Genomic DNA, 21,739 nt, shown 5'->3' with positions numbered 1-21,739 from the left:
CTAATTGTGAGTACAAATTATTGTCTGGTCTTAATGCATTCACTTCAGTCAATAATTCAGTATTAATCACTGAACTGTTTTTTCAAGTATTTATAAGTCTCCCTATTTCAGTTGACTGCAGACTCCTCATAAAAGCAGATTGATGAGATGCTTATTGAGCAGATGAATTTCTCTCTTAAGTAAATGTGAGTGAAAATTTCCATCCAATTGTGTATTCTTTGTTTTCATAGTACAAATACAATTTTACTAATGTCTGTTCGCTCTTGTACACAAATGGTTTTTTGCCTGTAATTCACATCTTTGGTTTCTTCAGAACAGCCCAGTAAATGCATGTGTGCGTTCCTTCTGCATGGCACTTAATTTTTATGAAATACATATTTTATTGGACAGTAAAACATTTAAGTATCTTAATGGCCTAATTAATACTCTGTATCCACTTCTGTCATGTGTATTTTGCTCTTCGTTATCCTTCTGCTCCTTTTTTCATGTTCTCCTGCATTTTTTATCATAAAAATTTCAAGCAGTCTTGAGAGAGCAGTCTATTACAAGGCTGTTCTTTGAATATTCAGCAACTCTAAGATTTGATTGATAGTCCCTTCCCTCCCATCCTGTCTATTTTTAGTAACTTAAAAGCGAGTTTAATTTCTTGGGTTGTCCTTTGTTGTGCATGTGCAATTTACTTTGGTGGTTTTCCTCCCTCCTTTAAATGTACCAGATATGTAATTTTCATGTTCTTTGAGGACATCTTGACAGTTGGGGAGAAATAATGTAGAAGTTAATTAGGAGCTCTGCCTTAGCTGAAGGAGCAAAGATGGACAGTCTTTGTCTGGTTCTGTTAATATATGCTGTGTGATTAGGATAGGAGAAGAAGTAGAAGGAAACTTTAAGTACATTGTTACCACTTATTATCCTGCCCCAGGAATCTTCTAGCATAAGAGCCTGATTTCATGTGCAAGTACAATCCACTCCAGTTTTTAGGACAGAATGAGGAGACAAAAAGCCTTGCAGAGGTGGTGTAAGCACTGTGGAAAAGGACGTCCCTCCCCCTCTCTCTCTGAAATACAACCTTGGAGCTGTACCCCTTCTTTCTGCTTCGTGCCACTTCAAGGAGAGCCTTGGGAAATCTTCCCACACAAACTGTTTTAATCTTCTATCTCCCTTTAGGCCACATACAGAAGCCACCAACAGTTTGTCTAAGCAGGACTGGACTCCCTGCAGAGCCAGTTTGTGCACTTGCTAAAGGAATTGTTCTTGAGCAACTTCAGGCCTTTCCTCTCTCGAGGGCATAAGAACTCTGGACTCTTACACACTCGGAATCCTGAGTGTGTGGGAGGAGAAGAGGACTAGAAACAGAAAGCACATTTTGTCTCTACCTGATGGGTAGGCCAAAAAGGATTTTGGTTTTCACATTCAGGTTGAGGCGTAGCCCAAGCCAGTAAGGGTAGGCTCTTGGTGTGGGAGATGTTCCAACTGCTATTTATTTATTGATCTCATTCCTTTTTTTGATTGTCTCATGGCTGCTGTAACGTGGTGCTGGTGGCTGCCTGCCCACCATGTGTAAAGGGTGTTGGCTGTCAACAAGCCTGGCAGTTGGGTGGCTTTGCCTCCTTCTGCCTTGTCCATTCAGCTGGATAGTTACTATTGCTCTTCTTTTCCCATCTCTCCCTCAGACACTGTCTAATGAGACAAGATAACGAAACTGTTTTAGTCCTGGGAAGACCTGCAAAGGAAGTCAAAGGCTGGCACATGCTTTGCTGCTAATGCCTTTATGGAATATTAAGGCAAGCACTGAGGCTTCCTTCAGGCATAGAATTCTTAGGAGAAAATTCCTGATGGCTAGTGGTTCAGTGAAAGAACCACTATCATTTTGTATGTTGTGTAAACAAGGCATATGCAGACTGGCTGTTGAAAATAGGCACAATCCAGTAGTTTAGACTTGCACATCATCTGTTTACAATTGTGTAAAAATCACTGCAAACAGCCACAGGATGAAGTTGGGAAACAAGTTTGTTTTGGGGATATTGATTCTGAATGTGAGGTCTCTTGTCACCAAGTGGGTGCATCCTCTTCTCCAAGAGACTACAGTTTCTTCTCAATTTCTTCCTGCTTTATTCTCTATTGCAAGAATGAGAATTCCTATTAAAATCCTATAGCAGAAAATGGCCAGAATTTTGTTCCCCAAAAAGCTGATACTGCAAACTGTGAAGTTCCTACAAATCTTCCATGTAAGGTACATCCACTAAAGTAAAATGTTTCCCTAATTCTGTATATTCTCCTCAAGCAAAGCAAAGGAAGCATTAAACTATGCCATTAATATGACAAGATAACTCTCCAAAATTTTTGTAGTTTAAAAATAGTGAAACCACTGGGGTGACAATTTCCACATGTGCTGTGTTTTGCAAGAGTCATTGTCACTTCAGTTGGTTAAACTCTTTTCAAGGACTAAACCCCTCAGCACAGTTGTATATATTGGCAGGATTTAAAATACCTTAGAAATCTTGTGATTGTTTTTTTATTATTTGCAATCTTAACCACGTCCTGCTAGGTGGTCTTTCACAAGCCAATTCAGTACATCATCATCATCTGAATCATAGTAAAATTATTCTCTTTTTTAGTAGGAGGGAAGGTTGTGCCTGGGATTCTCTTTTATCCTTTATTTTAAATGTCACTGTTTGGAAGGATGCAGGTGGATGTCACTTTGTAGACACTTGTGTAAGAGACTGTTGCCCCAAATGTTTATTTGGCTCTGAGTCTAGAAGTTGTCAGCTTTTAAAACATTTAAACTACCCTCAGAGCTGTTTTAAAACAGTAATCCTGGCTTCCTCTACTGGGTATTGAATGGATTGTGAAATGTCTTCAGAGGGAGTGGAACGGACTTATGTGAACATTTTGCAAAGTTTTAACTCCATATGGGTAGTTTTTTATAACATACATAAATAGTACATTAGCTTTTCCAAATCACTTTCTAAATGAACTGAACCAGCCTCAAAGGAAAATACATCACAGTCATGCTCTGCGTGTTAGAGCCCTCTTAGAGAGCCTGATTGAATTCAAAGGTTAGTACCATCCCACACACAGGCTTTTTCTGGCATATATATGTGGAAATTAGGAGGTTTTTTCCTGAGCTTTACTGAGGTGATTTTGTTTTGCACAGCCTTTCCTAATGTGTTTATATGTAGTTCCCTGGCTTTGGAAGGGTGAGTCTGCTAAATGACTTGTGTGAGACCTTTCAAGGTATTGGGCTGGCTACTTGATAGCAAACCCTACTATGATGAATGGCCCATTAGAAGAAAGTTGATGGCATTGTAAATGAGATTTTACATGAGACTCAAACTGCTCTAGTGTATCCAGCAAAGATGCTGAAACAAGTGCCTCTCTCTGGAAAGGTTATTAGGAGATTTTTATGAACTGCTATTTTAAAACAGTTAATTTCCCCTTATTCTCAAGGGTACAGAAATTCCCCAAGAGTCTGGAGGCTTGCAGTAATAAGGAAGGGTCTTCTCGAGGAAATGGGAGTTAGGATGAAAATGGGGGTAGAATTGAAGTTGGCCAGACTTGTGTGGTGAAAGGGGCAGGCTCTGCAGCCAGCTGAAAGTTCCATGGCAGTTAAGCAAAGATTTAAAATTCTTGGTATTGAGCGAGGTATGGAAATGAATAACCAGTGCTTCTTGTAGAGTCCAACTGTGGCCCTGCAGTTAGTTCCATTCTGTCAGTACATATTTAATTCTAGGTGTACTGTTTAATTTCTTATTGAAAACAGAACTCTGTGTAGAAGCTGGTATAGGGAAGTTCCTCTGAACGTGGGTGCAGATGGGGCTTTTTTTTGGCACTGAGGTAAGTGTTAATTGTGGTTTGTGATTGAGGGGGAAACATAGTTGAGTGTTTCTGCCAAGATGAGCAAAGAAGGAAAATAGTTAATATTGACCTTTTTCATTTTAACCAAGATCAGTGGGACCAGCAGAGGCTTGGAAAGCCTCTCAGAAGGGCTCTTGAATTTCACAGAAGCAGGGAAGGAATGAGAGGAGGTGGCAGAGGCTGAGTCACTTCTTGTGGTCTCTGCTGTGGTAGAATGGAAGCCAGACATAGGCTCTTATCTTAAGGTTTATCTTGGAGCAGGGAAAAATTGAGTGTGAATGGGGGCTAGGCAGCCTTTTCTGGTTCACTGCACCAGAAAATGGGTACATGTGTGTGTATTCCAGAGCTGGTGTTGAGTGTTTCTGTGACATCTCTGGAAAGCAGTGTCAGACTCACTGCCTGGTGCTGCCAGAGTAGCCACAGTCCAGGAGTCTTGAAGCAGCCAGGGGCTACGTGTTGTCATTGGGATCGGAGCTGTGGTTTGGCAGTGCTCCCTTAGGACTGGGGAAAGTGGGAAATGAGAAATCCAACAGGAGGGTGAGAGACGTCACACCTCTGAGTCCTTGCAAGGGCTGAGCAAAACGTGTTCCTGATCCAAGGCTGTGCAGTGTCTGCCATTTCAGCCTTACGGTGTAGAATTTGATGTCTGGGGAAGGATCAGGGCAGGATGAGGTGGCCAGAGCAGAACTCAGAATTAAATGTCATCCTGCATTGTTTCATAAGAGTTGCCTTTCATTGTGCACTTGAATTTACTTAGTGGGACACAAGTTACCATGGGGGTGGATGGACTAACCTTGTTTATCACTGTGCTGTATTTTTCCAATACCATAAAACCTAGGCTGCTGTCAAGCACACACTTGAAGTATATTTATCTCCATGGAGTGCTTTTCTCTTTGAAACTTCTGTTCCACTCCACAGTTCTGCCAATTTGATCTGTAGTTGAGCTTTGTTTAATGGCTGTTATCTGGTAGGGTTGGGATTTTGTTTTGCTTTGGCATTTTTCCTTTGAAACATCGCATTGGGATCTAAAATGAAGCCGCTTTAGAACTGAACACTTGGATATGATATTTATTTTTGCCCGTGTTGTTAGAGTGACAACCATATAAACAAAGCTCTGTGTCCTCTGAATAAGCCCCAAACTTTTGGGAATGAAGAGTCCTCCAGGGCTTCATGGAGATGCTGCCTTAAGACACATCTTAGCTCTTAGTCAGAGTAGGAGTGACAAGTGTGATGTTGATTCTTCCAGGATGGACACTGGCTGAACAGGACTGAAATCCCCACTTTCTTGCAGCCTATTTTACAGAGGTCCATAGAGGCCAGTAATGACTAGAATTTGTTCAGAAGTGTTTGAAGTGTAGAGCTACTCATTCTGTCACCCAGTCTAAACAGCTACCCAGCCCCATGATAAACGTGGTTAAAATCCCTGGAGAGATCCTGTAAATCCTAAATACAGTTTACCAAATGAGCAAGGTGGGCTGCACTTGTAGAGAGAAACAATTGATCCTGCTGCCCCTGTGTTGATGTTTGTGGCTCTAGCATGTGTGGTAAGCAGGAGAGCAGGAGAGGAGTTAATTTTAGCTTGATTAGCAACACAGAAGGGAATCAAGATGACTGTTGTAAATCGCAGTGGGATGAGATCAATGAGGGTAGTTTATTTCCATGCATCTGAGTGGGTGTTCTAAGCAATTTAATTTTTCTTTTTTGTTTGTTTTTAAGAGAACCAAGAATGTTAATGCATTTATCCTTGAAATCCTTCCGTGGCTGCAGTCCTGGATACTTTGATGTTGTTGCATGGTCATTGCTTTAAATGAACACCAGGTGCTTGTGTGCTGTTCCCCAGCAGCTCTTTGTTTCTCTGCTCTCTGTCACCTGGCTCAGCAGCAAGTGGCGAGTGATTTTCAGTACTGCACTCTCCGTTTTTCTCCTACTCACCTTTGTTTATATTCTGGAGCATGTTCCCAACTGTTTATGATTAAACATTGCTCAAACAGCCAGGGTAAGATTTATTGACACAAAGGAGGCTGGGAGGAGGGAGTGGCTGCCTGGTCATCTGTGTCTACTTGCAGCTGATAGTGATGTTATTGACGTTGTCCACATGTCTGTGCAGTGGCCATGGTGTGTCCCAGAGGCTGCTGTCCAAAATCGCTGGCAGGGGACTGATCCCTGGCAGCACAGCCTTTTTCCCTTTGTGTGACACAGTAAAAGCTCGAGCAAGGCGGTTTGTGTAGGTGATGCACTCCTTTCTCTTCAGCTTGGCCTTCTGGAAACACCCCTTGGCTCTTGAGGAGGGGATCTCTATTTTTCTCTTGGTGAGAGAGGCTTGCTGATCTCCACAGAGAGAAATCAGGATTTGAAACATGCTAAAGGGGCTGTGACCTACAGGAGTTTTAAGTGGTGATCCTTTTAAAAAAGGCATCTTGAAAAATAATGCTGTTATATGGAATGCAAAGAAGTTCGAAATGGAAGATTGGAAAGTGGGCACTATTTAGGAAAATAAATTAAAATACAGAAATATTAGAGTCAAAAAGAGACTGAGTTCATTTAAAAAGCCTTCTCTGGAACTGAAACAATTTGTTTTCTGGCCCCTCTTAGCTAGATACAAACCAGATAACTATTTAGCTTTTGGAGTGTCTATATGTAGCATGCTAAGTTTTGGTTATTTATTTTCAAGTCACAAATACTGATATTTTTCAAGTTTTAGGAAAAAAGAAACAAAACGTAATATTGACAGTATACTTAAAAATTAACAGATTGATCAGCCTAACATGGAAAGGGATTTTTGCACTTCTAAGATTTGATGATACAAATGAGATACACACACGTGTTGCACGTAATTTACGTTTTCTCTGCAGATAAATATTTCTTGGCTGGTACAGAAATGGTTAAGATAGGATCTAGACCTCCACAGGTTGGAATACCTGATTAGAGCAGCCATGGTACACAGGCTGTTGTGTGTTATATAGAGTCTCTTAACTCTCCTTATTTTTATGTATACAACCACACACACAACAAAATAACATAATAGGCTTGCTGTGTGTTACAGATGGTATCAGGCATCTGCAGTGCTGATAGTGAAACTTTCTGGTGCAGGCAGCCAACTTCATTTAAATAAAAGCTTCGTCTGCTCTTTGTGCCAGCCCGCTTCTTCGGTGGCAAACTTTCATATCAGGTTTTTGATGTCAGGCCACTCGTTCTGACACATAAAACACCTCCCTGTTCCCAAGCTTCAAAATAAACAGCAGCTTTATGGTTAATTTTAGCCTTTAAGGACATCTTGCTAAATGTTCTCTGCAGGTCTGTTAACACCCCTGGGAATGCAACTGCAGGGCTTTTCAGCATTGAAAAGCTGAAAGGCAGAATAAATGAGAGAGTGGAATTGTCTGGCAGAGTGTGGTGCTGGGTGAAGATGTGGTTTGCCATATGACACACAGAAAAAAATTCACTGTAACTTAACTGTGCTCAGAGACATGAAGTTGTTTGTTGTAAGGACTAGACAGCAGAACAGAGCAGCTTCTGTAATGCTGTGGTGGAAGTGGGGCCAGAATTCACCCTGGGGAGCCTTTAATAAAAATAATCAAACAAAACCCCTACCCAGTATTGATCAAAGGTAGATGTCATTGATGCAGATTAATTTATTTTGATCTGAAAGCACATCTGATTTTTGTGGGTGTAGGCAAGACCTAAGGCTCCTACATTTAGCACCTTGGCAGACTTGAGGTAGATCTTCCCTGGCTGTACTCCATGAAATCTGCCCTACGTGCTGCTGACCTGCAGTGTGCTGGTGTGCAAAGCAATAGGAGCACTTGGGAAGGGAGCAGGAATTTGTGTTCTGATAGCCAGCCCTGTGCCCAGTGCTCCTGCTTTGGAATGAATGGCATATTTTGAAGCTGACTCCAATGTTTTGAAATGTGAAGCTGAGGGAGGTACAATTACAGCACCACCTCTTTGTTTCTCTCTGCCCAGTGGATGGGCACCCAGTAATAACCATGTTGTGTTGCCATCAGTATTTAAAAGGTGACTTTTGTGGCGGGCTTCAACACCCTTCACCTTAATGGTGTTTGTGATAAAAGCCTACTAATTGCATTCCTTTGATTATACCATGGCTTGGTTTCTGGTATCATCTTGCTCATCATTTGTCTGGAAATAATTGTCAAGATTTTTCTGGATGAATTTTAATATAAGTTTTAGTAGTTGAGGCTTTTTATGTTTTAAAAAGATAAGTTAATTAATCCCTAGTCAGGTGTGGATTGAGTTTGTAAATAACTGGTGATAGTGATGGTATTTTGAGAATATCCTTCAGCTTTTTCTGCAGACAATAGGGTGAATGAACAGACGCTTAGGGCTGGCTTATAGTTGCTGCTAAAAACCTTTCAGAAAGGTCATTTTTGAAAAAGCACATTCCTGACCATTTGCACTTTGATGGCTCTCTTGAGAAGACTGGAGCAGCTTCTAGTTGGGGTTATTTTGGCATTCAACTGAGCAGGATTATTACAAGATGCATCCTGCCAAGCTGGGGATAGTAGAATCTGGAGAAGGCCTGTCGATAATGTTAATTCTTCAGGCAGGGTGGCAACTTCAGAAGGAGCCTCCTGCTATTCCTGCTGGCTCTCCATTAGCAGATTGAAACACCCTTCTCAGCAGTTCTGGCAGTTTCTCCCCTGCTCTTCTGTGAGCTGCTATTTTGATACTCCATGAATTTATTCCCTGACCTTGTTGCGGTGTTTCATTACGCTGAAAAAGGAGCACCTATAATATCTTACCTGGTTTGCTCTTTTTTTCTCTTTTCTGTGCTGTTTTACTCAAAGGGGAGAATCTGAAAGCGAAGCTGCGCTTGATGTCTCAAATAATTTTCAAAGAGTGAAATCAGAACATTAATAAAGAGATGTGAGGAATGTAAAATAAAGACATATATACAAAAATACAGCTCTTGAATCTTCACTGCTAATTCTCCAGTGTGAAGCAGCCTCCAATGTTCTCACTTGAATGAAAAATTAACTCAATTTATCCATTAGCTCTCTGACAGCAATTGAAAGGATTGCTAAAAAAGATAAGAAATTGTGGGAAAGATATGTAGAATAAAATGGCTGTTGAATCTTCACAGCATGATGTCTACAGAGCAAACCCTCCTGAAGGTTTTACTTTTAGCATCCATTTGTTGGAGCCTAAAACCAAAATGCTTGTCTTCTTCTGTGTGCTTTTAAAGAAGATAATATATGAACCAGACCAGCATTTTGTACTTCTTTGGCTTGGGCTTCTGGGATCTGTTTTCCTTTTTAGCCTTTCTTATCAGCCTGGGGGTGTTTATGCTCCTTCCCCCCCAGCACCTGCTTGGCTGAGTTTCACTCGCTGCGTTTTGCTGGGCTGGGCAGTGGCAGTGCTGCTCTCAGTGCTGTCAGGGGATGTCTGCAGGGACTGAGGGATCACAGATCTTTTCTCTGTACATCTGTGTGTGTCTGCTGCTGCCAGGGAGAAGAATCCCAGAAGCCTGGCCAAACTTTGCTGTCTTCAAAAGGAGTTTGCTAAAATACCTTCTTGAAAATCTGCCTCTATGTGGAAGTGTTTCTCAATTTGTTTGAACCTTGATGAAATGGCATAGAGGGAAGCCCTGTGCAACTGTGCTCAATAGAAACATTCATTAAAGCTAATTTACTTGGTGCTTTTAAGAGATGTAACTATTCATAAGTTGTGGTTTTGCCTGATGCTGCTGGTAGTATTTGTTTTAAGTAGATACACTTGCCTGCACACGCTCTTTGCCCATCTGAAATCTTGTCTGGCTGTGTTGGGTACCTCGTTTTAAGCTTGGTGATCTGCAGTGTTAGGCAAATCCCAGTGTACCCTGGGTGCCTTCTCATTAGGGGAAAAAGCCCTTTATTGTGCATACAATTCCAGCTAAACAGTAACAAGGGAGCCTAAAGAAAAGGTCGTGTCTGTGACCAAGAAATTTCAAATTTTCCTGAAGCATTATCCTTGTTCAGCCATCTTACTGCACTTGCTTTCTCAAGGCTATTCAGTGAATAAGCTCAGGAAGCACAAAGGTACTAAACAGCATTGATTTTGCAGCATGCAGAGCCTGTGTATCCCATCAGAGATAAACAAAACCCACTCCTGCTCCTGCAGATGGGCCCTGCCAGTTGCCATGGGAGGATTGCCATGGGTACACAGCCACAGGAGGCTCCTGTTGGAATGCAGAAAACATTTTGGATCTTTGTTTTGTCCCCTTGTACACAGCTGAGTGACTTGGGATTTGAAATTATTAGGCTGAATTTTTTAAAAATGGTGACTTCTCTGATTCAGGAAGTTTTGAAAATTTCCAGCCTGAGAGTATCAGCATGTGGCTGATGTGATTTACCTGATAAAGACCAGGGCTTTTCTCAAAATGAATGAATTGCAGTTTGTTTTCTGAAAGGAGAATGCAGTCTTTGGATCATGTGATGCTTAAATCTGAGTCTGTGGTTACGTGCTTTTTTATAGTCCATGACAAACCTGAAACATTTTTTGCTGGTACCTTCTTCTCTCCTTTCTCTGCTTGATATTTTTCCCCTCCACCTTCTCTGTGCTGGTGATGCCGTCTGGAAGGCAAGCTAAGGGATCTGATCTGCCTGGCAACTTAGTCCCACCAAAAAGGAGATGTGTAATTATTCCATCTACCTGGTTTGCCTTGCTCTGCAGAGGTTTGGGTGGTGCTGTTGGCACGAGGGTGGGACTGAGAGGAAACGGCAGAAGAGAAGGAATGGTGGTGGAGTGGAGGGAATGCCTCTTACAGCAGAGAATCAGGTTTAGATTGTGTTAAAATAAATCTACATGAGATTGAGTGACACAATTGATATCTCTTTGGGGAGATTATTTTTAAGGCAGAAGAAACCAGTAAGCCATCCATGTGAGACACAGAATTTTACCCAGTTTCCCGTTACTCATCCCAGCAAGTCCAGGAAAGTTTAGGATTTCCAGCTAACTCAGATGTATTTCAGGGGAAAGACAGAAAATCCTTCCAGTAATCTGGAATTTACAGGGTAGTCAATAAAAATTCCACTGAATTGGATATGAGGAGTTCCTGATGACTTCAGTGTGCGTTTGCCTTTACTAAAACTGGATTTACATTATTTCTAGTGCAGGAACAATACCTGAGGCAATGCCAGGGACCCCACAACACTGATGTTCAGCTACTTGTGCATCTGGTGGAACATGGCAAGAGAAATAGTTGCTGGAACTTTTTCTGTAAGAAATTCCCTACAGAAGAAAATTTAAATTCATGAAGTAGAAGTAAGACCACTGTCTTTTGAATTGAACTAATTATTTCAAACATGAGCTCACTCACATATGCACACAGGCAGTTCTGGTTCAGTCTTGGCTGACAGATGAACTCCTTTGTGTATCTGCAGTGTTAAACATGACAGCATATATTAAATACAGTGAGTGTGCTGCAAAGCATGCAAGGCAAGTGATTTGTGAGCTCAGGGTAACTCTGAGGTTAGGAACCAGTCCTCCAGATCTAAACTCATGTGGTGACTTACAGATTAATTATGACCAAACATTACAATGGGTTGCTCTGTCATTGGAGCAGTGGGGGAGATCACTGTACTCCTTTATTTCCAGATGATCTCAGTGCTTTTTAAATCTAGTTTTCTGTCAGTTATGTTACAAAGAGTAACAGTGATTTTTCTAGCTTTTCCTCTCACTGAACAATAGTGGATAATACCAGAGGCATTTGCAGGCAGCTCTGCAGTTTATTTCCTTATCCTGCTGCTGTTTGGCCAAGTGCATGTCTTGCTTTTCTTCAGATTGAGTTGATTCATTACAGGAAGAACAAATGTGGGTTCTGGACTTCACCATTTACTTGCAGACCCTTTGCTTATCTCTTCATGTATACAAGTGATTTTTACCAGCCATGAGGTATTTCTCTGTGTGTTTGATAAAGGGCTTTATGGGCAGGTTTTCAATATGATTTCTGTGCTTAAATTGCTCAGAGCAGTAGAGCAGTTGAAAGGGAAATAGCAAATTCTGAAAACCCTTTAATTTTAGACTGCAGTAATCTCCAAAATGAGCCAAGCACTCCTAAAACTGTGGCAGTTACACTGCCTGTGTCCCGTAGCCTATAGAGATGTGTAAGGAAAAGCATTTTAGTGACTCTTAAATTACCATGGTGATAGGCACATGTTTGTGATGTGTATTTAGACTAAAAGGAATTAAATGTATCTGTCTTCTTTCCTCCAGAACTCTCTGTAGCCTCAGTGCAGTTTTTTGTTTGGTGGAGGTAGCACTACCCAAGTGGATGATATAACTGGCTTCTTACTGGTATTGCTTACTAAGTGCTGTTTAGGGGAAAAATGGGAGGGTAGGGAGTGGAACAGGAAATGTTGGATGATTTTATTATTATTATTATTATTATTTTATTGCAAGGGAGGGGTGAATAGTACCTAATCTCCAGTGACAGCTTAGACAGCTTGCAGAGCTTGTTGTATGGTTTTATGACAATTGTTCAAACTAATATTCATTTTAATTCACTTATGATTGAAAGGTGGTTTTTGTACTTGTGCTTTTGCCTACCTTGCTGCTTCAGACTGCTTAATTCCAGCAACATATTCATTTTGAGCAAAATACTTGTGTTGATTATTCCCCTTGGGATGTAAGGGTTGAGTTTATTTTTGTGAAGGCAGAGAACATTGATTTGGTTATTTTACTTACTGAAATGGGAGACGTCCTTCTCAGTATTTTGTAGTGATTTTGAAGTGATTTGTTTTGTACTGGGGGATGCAGTGAGGCTTTGTGCTGTAGAAAAGCTGAAGTTCTGAAAAGCATTGCTGTCCCTGGGCAGAGTGCAGCAGCACAAAGCAACAAGTCTTGGTCAATAAATTCTCCCAGCTCAGCTGTTGCAGAGGTCACAGCAATCCTCAGAGCCTTGTTTTTGAAGAAATTAGAATCTCAGGTAGTAATTCTTATCTCAGTCAGCTTATCTCTCTGTGGGCAGACCTTCAGGGCTTAGATGTATGTTTAGTTAAGTGAAGCAAACTGTTATCTTTTTCTAACCAAATTTAGTTTCATTTTTGATGCACAGGTGCTTAAACTTTCCCAGTGAGTCTTTTATGTTGTCCAAGGCACATCCCTTCACACTGCTTCAAAGGGTTTTGTGAATAGGGAATGGATTTAGGATTTTCATAGATGCAGGCTTGTGGTTCTTTGCTTAGCTGGTTAATGAAGATGCAGAAAAATGGGTTACAGGAGGTAATTGGGCAGTTTTCTGTAATGGCTGCTCTGTACAGCCCCTGCACATTGATTGTGGCCTGAAATGTTGGTATTTATGGTACACATTGACTGAAAGGATGACAAGTGTCCATCTTGCCCTCCAGAGAATTATGTCAGGTATCTTGAAATAGGTGTTAAGGGTGATTGTCTGACCATGAGATGACTGACAGCAAATTCTCACTTGTTCTGAGAAACCCAACATGATTTTGGAATTTTGTGCATGGAAATAGAACTGTATGCTTTGGGGTGAGCTATGTGCTATTGGCACAAGATTAATGATTTTCAGTGAAATTACAGGGAACAGAGAAACAGCTGTTTCATGGGGGTTGTTTGGGATTTTTTCACTTTTACAAGGGCACTTTTTGTGGGCAATCTTGATCAAACTTTAGCCAGTAATGGCATAGTTCTGTATCATCATGGTGTGTGCTGTGATTAGAGCTCTGGCTGGCCACTTTTGCTGAATCCAAGGTCTTTGATTGTAGAGATAACTGCCCCATCCTCAAGAGTTGGACTGCTGTCCCCTCACATCACAGAATTGTTTAGGTTGGAAAGAACCTTTAAGATCATGAGTCCACCCGTTCTCCCAGCACTGCCAATGGCACCACTGAGCCATGTCCCCAGGTGCCACATCCACAGGTCTTTTAAATCCCTCCATGTCCCCAGATGCCTCATTCACTCATCTTTTCAATCTCTCGGGGACAGTGATTCTGCCACTGCCTTGGGCAGCCTGTTCCAGTGCTTGACAAGCCTTTAGGTGAAGAAATGGTTCCCAGTGTTCAATATACACCTCCCTTGGCACAAGGTTTTGAGGCTGTTTCTTCTTGTCCTGTTGTTTGTTATTTGGGAGCAGAGCCTGACTCCTGCTCCCCCTGTCAGGAGCTGTGCAGAGCCAGAAGGTCCCTCCTGAGCCTCCTTTTCTCCAGGCTGAGCCCCTTCCCAGCTCCCTCAGCTGCTCCTCATGGACTTGTGCTGCTCCAGACCCTTCCCCAGCTCTGGACACACTCCAGCCCCTCCATGTCCTCCCTGAATTGAGGTCCAGAGCTGGACGCAGCGTTCGAGGTGCAGGCCTCAGCTCACAGTGGGCAATCCCTGCCCTGGTCCTGCTGGTCACACCAATGCTGATGCAAGGTCAGGCTGATGGAGGGAAAGCTTGAGATACTGAGTGTCAGAAGGCTGGTTACAGTATCTGCACGTTTAAAAAGAAAAGGGGCTGCTGCAGACAGTCATGCTTAAGCAGGTTTTGAATGAAACCTGGGGCCTGTGGTGCTGTCTGATTCAAATTGTAAAAAGTGATATTTTTAACAGAGCACCTCCTACAATGTTTCTCGCTCGACCTGCATCTCAGCACTGTGCTACAGATGCTCCTGGTGCAGTTATACCCCCAACATTCAGGAATAACAGGATTTCATAAATTATGGTGAGATAAAGTAGACAAAGATGGTACCAACTTAGTGATTACAACACATGTGTAGTAATTCCAGCTTACTTTTCTGGTTATTCCTTTTGCATGATGAACTGGAATGATGTTTATATATAACATAACATACTACTTATGTTTATGTATATATAACAGTATATATAAATATCATTCCAAGTTTTATATATGCATGTTATATGAATATTTTATATATATGTTTCACCTTGGCTTTCTCATGATTTGTCTTCTTTTGTCACTGTGCTTTTCCTCAGTGTGAATGTAAAAGCATAAATCGAGCACAGTTTCCTGCCTCCTTTTAAAATCTTTAAATAGCCATTTCTTGCTGTCATGCAGCAGGTCTCAGCAGAAGTCACTTGGTGTAACAGAACTCAGGGTGCTTTAACAAAGAAGTCAGTGACTGTAATAGCTTCTATTGAACCTGGTACTATGTTTTGGCAAATGCATCTCCATTCCCTTTGCATCTATGAGTAAAAGGTGCTTTGAGGAGGAGGAAGATGTCTGCTTTTTATAGAGCCATGCAGGGGATGCAGTCATTTTGTTGGGTTTTTTCCCCTAACCATCTTCCCTGAAGCCTGCTGTAGGGTGACTGTTTATGTAAAGTCTAGTGTTTCCTAGCACTTTATTTTCAGACTTTATGTAGATGAAATGCTTGTGGTCACTGTCACTGGTTCACCACATGAAGGATGCCTAATAGCATGGGAGCTGTGCTGTCAGTGGGAGGAGCTCACCCAGGAAACTTTTGGAAAAATCTGTCTTGTGTAAAACAAGCAAACAAAATTCTAGCAACATCTTTTATGTGACTGTAACCATGTGTGGAATGTGCACTCCTTCTCTCCCCCCTTGGTCTCCAGTGTATATATAGCATGCATTCAGGCACTTGCTATGGATCCTGTGCACTCCAGCAGGCAGCATGGAGCCAGCAATCCCTTTTCTGTGACTCTCTCCTGCCTGTAGTCTAAGAAGGCAAGAATTGTTTCTGTGCAGTTTGTGGAGGTTGAGGAGGCTGTTTGTGTGTTTTTAGTTTTAACACAAACTAAAAAAAAAAAAAAAGAAAAGAAAAAAGCTTTCTATTCTCACTACCTTGCAAGGCATCCAAGAGAAACTGGAACCCACAAGGAACTGATGAATGTGCCTTACTGTAAATGTGATTTCAGTCCATATGATTTCTGTGGCCAGGGATTGATTGCAGCACATACCTGTCTGGAGCAGATTATTGAGTAAACTCAGCAGATCTGTAACTGAGGCAGGCTGTTCCTGCCCATAACAAGACCAAAGATTTTGCAGACCATTAATTCATCCATCTAATCAGCTGGAAATTTCAGAGGTGCGTGAAAGAATTACCTCTTGGGCACCCTTGAAAATACCAGTTAACTTCATTATGCTTTTCATGTTGAGTCTAATCTGTGCTTTCAGATTGATCTTTTTCTCATAATGAAAATGTTAAGCAGGAGTAAAAGTTGTTATTGCATCTTTGATAGGAATCATGCAAGACGGATCAAGTAGTATAACTCAGTTTAAATAACCTGAAATATATACAGTAATCTTAAGGACTGCATGCTCAGTTCTGCTTGAGTTGTCTGTCTTGTCCTGCTTATCTTCTGTAGAAGTGTAGTTCTCAAAGGCTTAAGTCCTGCACTAATGTGGGCTCACTCCCAAATAGGACTACCTGATATAATTTAAGTTTATCCTCTTGGTTGGAAAGAGGGTAATTGAGGGAACAATAGAAAAGCTTATTAAAAACTGCATTCAGGTTCAAAGGTGTGAATAGTGAGCTTCCTGTGACAAGATGCTTCCAAAATCTTGTTTTTTCTGATTTCTCGGTGACTTGGTTCCCCAGGGTTAGGCTGTGTGAATTTGAAGCAGTGGCTTGGGCTGTGCTGGTGGCCGTGTTTGCATTGCTGTGGTGGTTGTGATAGACTGGAACAATAACCTTAATCCCGGGCACCTTCTCACCCCTGGGGGAAGGGAGGAGTTCTGCAGGAATTTACAATCTGCTTTGCATTGCATTTCCATTTCTTGGGTCGCAGGTTTTTGCATCAGGAAAAGCTTAAATACAGCTATATTACCCCAGCTTGGCTTTGCAGGCAGTGTCAGTACTGAAGCCAGCACAGAGCAGGCTGCAGGACTTTCTAAAGCTGTGAGCACCCTTGCATATATCCATATACCCTGGTTTTCCTGGGACTGGTTCCTTACAAAATGGCCATGTTCATGCTCATTACCATAATCCATGAAAGCTGCTTGTACATCCTGGGTTCTGCTTCAGTGAACTGGGAAGCCTCTCTGTCTGAAAACAAAATCACAGCAGCCAAGGAATTGTTTGCTTGTGTAGTCAGCCCAGCCCAGGCTCTGTTTCTCTGCCTGGTTGCAGGCTGAGATTGTGGGTAAATGACATGGCTGGCTCTGGGGAGGCTCGCAGGGGAAGCAATGCTGGATGGGCCTTTTCAGCACGTTCACTGCCTTACTTTAGACTTCACATTTCAGGTTGGCTCATGATTTTGGAAAAGAAACAGATTTTCTTGAGATTGCCCACACTCACAGGCTGATGGGACAGCCTCTCACAGTGGTTTGGGTGCAGGTATCACTTTTTATCTAATATTGCTGCAGCATCAGTGGGGTAGAGTTAAGGAGTTAAGGAGGCACTTTACCATCACCTCAGAGCAATTTAGGAGATATGGATCTTGCATTACTGGCTCCTTCTGAAAAGGAAGACCCAAGAGGCAGTGGGATAGCTCCTTACTGATATGAGGCTGCAGTGGGGGATCTCCTGGCCTCAGCAGTGCTGCAAAACTGCCTTAGGGCTCTGTGCAGTCAGGCCTTTGATCAGCAGCAGGCTGGGATTGCACCGGACACTGCTGAGCAGGGACTGATTTGTCCTTGACTCAGGTGTTGGAAAATGCTGAGCAGTTGGTGTTACAGCAGAGAGTTCCATTGCTCTGTGACAGGCAGCTCAGCTTTTCCCTGATAAGGCCTTGAGAAATTAAGCTTTGCTTGTACTGGTTTTGAGCCTTAGTCCATGTGATGCTCATTGCAAATATATGTACTTTGAGCTTTTTCTCTTTAAGCAAATCCATGTAGCAGTACAAAGCTTAAAATCCAGGGCAGTGGCTCAACATCCTTGTTTCAGGTTCACTTCAGGAGGTTGGTGCCTGCTGCTGGCAGACACTGCAAGGCATGGACACTGCTGTTTTGAGCTGTGCCTTCGTGTTGAGTCTGCAGGGAACCTTGTTTAGAAGGGTTAGATAAACACAATTAGGTTGCATTGCCAGCAATGATGTTCTTATTTAATGCATTAATGAGTGCAGGTGGCAGGACCTCTGAAGTGAATTAAATGCAATGCAAACTCCTGCCATACTAGCAGAGCCATTGTGAGCCACTGAGTGCTGAGCCAGCTCATTTGAGAGATGAGGTGGGAGATGGGAATGAGTTGCCCATGCCTGAATGATAATTTTGAGCATTACCTTACAGCACAATCTGCCTGTGCCAAAGAACCAAGAGCAAGTGAGTGTGTTTTAAAGCTGCATTTCTGTCAATAGCACCATTAAGATAAGGTGCAGATTGACTTGCTTGTCACCTTGTTCTGTTACCTGGCAGGATTCAATAATGCACTGGTTAAAAGAATTCTGCTCAGCCCACACCAGCACTTACAGTGCTAGAACAACACCACCCAAATCTTTTCCTTTCCTTCTATAGGCAAGATGCTGGAATCCAGCACAATTACTGTGCTCTGCTGACCTTTCCCACGGTGAAACCTGGTTTTTATTTCCTGCTGCTTTAACCTTAGTATCAGTGAAATGGTTCCTGGAAAGCTTGTATTGATTGCACATGATTGTCTAATTAAAGTGCAATAAGAAGAATTGCAGAACACTCACTCTTACAGCCATGTGCTCATTGTAGACGCTGTAAATTAGAAAGCTTTCTGTTCAAATATGGAAAATGTCAGTGCTTATTTCCTTTTGAATTTCCAAGCATCTCCTGAAGGCTGCACTTGTGTGAATAATTTTTTTCCTAAATAACAGTTGGAAAGAAATGTTACTTAGAGAAGGAATGAGGCCCTACAGGGGCCCTGCTGTAAACCTGCTAGCTGTAACCCTAAAGGGAGGCACTTCTAAAAGTAATGTATTTTAACCTGAAACCTCCTAGATGATCCTTTAATATCATGTACACAAATATAAATGGATATCAATTATACAATATATAGAGACAAGTCTTTAAATAGTACTCTCTAGTCTTACCTGGAGGCTGTTTGTTGCTCTGCCTGGACTTTATGGCTGTTTTTGTTCCCTATTGCTTGTGGTTTGATACCTTCTGGTGACTTGGATCTTGCTGAGACATGTACAATGAGCTAATAAAAAATAGATGCTAGTCCTTGATACATTGCAGGGACCCAAGAGTTTGTTGTTACAGGAGTGCATCTTGCTTAGTCACTGATTGAATACGTGGCCTTGAGGAAATCACTGAACTTACCCAAATCTTCAGCTTGCATCTCATCTCTAGATGGCCCATGATTCACTGTGAAGTATTTACAGAGCTTTATGAATGATCAGTAATTCTGCCCAAGACACTAGGCAGAAAGATCAGTAGAGAATCAGTTGGACTTTGAATTAATTAATGATGCATCAACTGCGTACAAAACCTCTTAAGTACATTCAGTATCATGTGTGAAACTGACTTTTCCCTTTCCTTCTCTTCCAGATGTACTTTCCGATTCCCTAGCACGGTTATAAAAATCCAGTTCACATCTTTATACCATAAAGAGGAAGTAAAAGAGGAAGCCTCAACACATCCCCTTCGGCCACTTTACCCTCAAATATCACCTCTGAAGATCCACATCCCGGAGCCGGATCTCCGGAGCGTGGTCAGTCCCCTCCCATCCCCCACAGGCACTATCAGGTAAGATGTTTAATTCTCAAAAATGTCTTCTCTGACATCAGTCTGTCAGCCCTGTTTGGTTTGGTATCCTTGGTGCAAGAAATGCCCCATTAAAAACAACTAATTAAATCTCTGATGTTCAAAATGATGGGAGACTGCTAAAACACGTTGTGGTGGCCAGCAGTAGGGCACAAGGGTTTTGTTTAAGAGCTCAGAGGGTTCAAGGGTAAACGTGAGTGTTGGTTTCACACTATAGAGTTACATATAGAGTCTATCTTTGGCAGTGGAATTAGAAATATTTATTGAGAGCTACCTATATGCATGGAGAAAAGAAAGCAGGCATTTACTTTCTATCTTAAGACTGCCTGTTTTATTTTTATCCCAGTAATATTCTGTTGTTGCTGGGTGGTGCTGCTGTTATCTGAAGTTAGGGACAGGGTGGCCATTGGCACGTGGTTTCCTGGGAATGGAAGGAAATGGGGGTAGGATGCTGACCATCTACTGAGTGGCTGTAGCAATCTAAATGTACATCTGGGCGAGTATCCTGTTTTGTAAATTATCTGATCAGTGGATGTGCAGTAGAAATAAGATGAACATCAAGTTAGTGCATGGAATGTTTTCTTTCTTCTTCAGCAAAGAGTTGATGTTACAGAGTTTCAGTGAAATCCTTTAAAGTTAAATCTGTTACTTGAAGTATCATGCATTTTGTAAAGTAAAGGAGACTTGTGGTATAGGATGATGTATTAGAATTTTAAAACATGTGGACATCAGAATAGCAAGAGTGTGCCTGGTAATAGTAGTAGCCTTTGGCTTGTTTTCTTGTCTGTACATTTGTAAAAAGGTATAATATGCAAATCTCTTTTGACAGCACTAATTCAGTGAGTAGTATTCAAATCTGCATGGCTGAGACTGAGACTTCAGAGTCACAATGAAGCTGGTTTGGGTTTGCATGATCCAGAGGCTTGTTTGGGTTTTTCCGACCGCCTTACAGAGCTGCACAGATGTGCAGTGCAGATATTCTAGAAAGAGGGGCCTGGAGGTGGCTGTGGTTTTAGTCCTCTGTTCAGGCACTGCTTTTGGTTTATATTTAACCTTCTCTTTTTAGATGAAGCTTGTTGCTGGGAGGGGAGGGGGATGGTTCCTTTGCCAACATATGGTAGTTAGTTTCCATTCAGTCATCTTGTGCAAAGCAGCACAGTGTGGTTTGTGTTACTAACAGAGGCTGTATCTTTTGACTCTGGCATATGCCTGCAACTGATATTTGATTCCCTGGGAATGTTTCTTTTGCATAAGGAGAAAGTGGAAATAGTAGTGTTGAATTGTGCTCAGCCCCTAACGCAGTGTTTACTAAGGGTGATTAATGATTGCATCCGTTTGTCTCGAGCAGAAGCTAAGCCAGCCAAGTCTTCAGAAAACCTCAAAAGACATCTGAGGTTTCGCTTGCTGAAGCCCTTTCATTTCCGAGTTCCTCTAACAGAGGAGGGCCTGACACGTTTGTAAACATCCCTGCTCAGCCCCTTCAGCCTTCCCCTCTCCCCCAGCAGGGTCTTGCAGCTCTCCCCTGTGAGCCAGGCTTGGGAAGTGATTTGGGTGTTTCTGCCTGAGAAGGGAATGCTCCTTTGGGAGCATGTAGCTGTGCATTCCGGCCTTCTGACTTCAGGACAGCTCTCTGATCTCTTGGTGGCTTCACAGCGCTGGGCGAGGCTGGCACAGTGTCCTTTCCTCCTTCCCAGAGGCAGAGCTGGGAGGGCTGGTGGGGCTCAGCATGAAGCTCAGACCCCTCTCCCACTGCTGCTTTGGGAGGTGGTTGCTGGGTTCTCCTCCTCCTCCTTCCTCTCCCCCTTCTAGTATTTACTTTCCTAATTTGGTGCGTTTGCCTTGCTCCTCCCTGATTGGCCCATGGAAAATTATTGCAGTTTGGAAATCCTGGGCAGGGTGAAATTTCCTTTTTGGAAAGTGGCTCCTGGCCCCCTTTTCCTGCCTCCACCCTGGTGTAGGGCAGGGGCTGTACCTGCACTCCCCCCCAGATCCAGCCCTGCCCTGCTGACCCCCAGCCCTGCTCTGCCTCCCTGTTTACACTGCAGCTTGCTTCCCTGCAGGTTCTCCCCTGCAAGCTTCTGGGTTTTTTCCAGCCTATTTATTTTCCCTCTGCAAAGTGCAGTGCCTAGAGAGGGAATGAGCTTTAGTTAAACAAAACCAAACCTGCCACCCTCAGCAGCTTTGCAAAGCAAGATCTGCTTATTCCTGGGGAGAAATGTGCTCACTGTTTCCTCAGCTAGGTGTTTTGTCTCCAGGAGGGGCTGTGTGTGGATGTGTTTTGAATGCTGTTACAGCTGT

General features: G+C 42.4%; 1 protein-coding gene across 1 annotated transcript in view; it reads left to right on the top strand.

Annotated features, from left to right (window-relative positions):
- FOXK1 (forkhead box K1) overlaps nucleotides 1-21,739 on the top strand; it is a 56,206-nt gene that overhangs the window by 7,205 nt on the left and 27,262 nt on the right. Inside the window, exon 2 of the mRNA XM_036392382.1 lies at nucleotides 19,226-19,423. Coding sequence (XP_036248275.1) covers nucleotides 19,226-19,423 — 198 coding nt within the window. The remainder of the gene's footprint in view (nucleotides 1-19,225; nucleotides 19,424-21,739) is intronic.

This window comes from Molothrus ater, chromosome 16, assembly GCF_012460135.2.
Source record: "Molothrus ater isolate BHLD 08-10-18 breed brown headed cowbird chromosome 16, BPBGC_Mater_1.1, whole genome shotgun sequence".
NCBI lineage: Eukaryota > Metazoa > Chordata > Aves > Passeriformes > Icteridae > Molothrus > Molothrus ater.
Note: the sequence above shows the minus strand (reverse complement) of the source record. Positions and strands in the feature narration are given on the sequence as shown.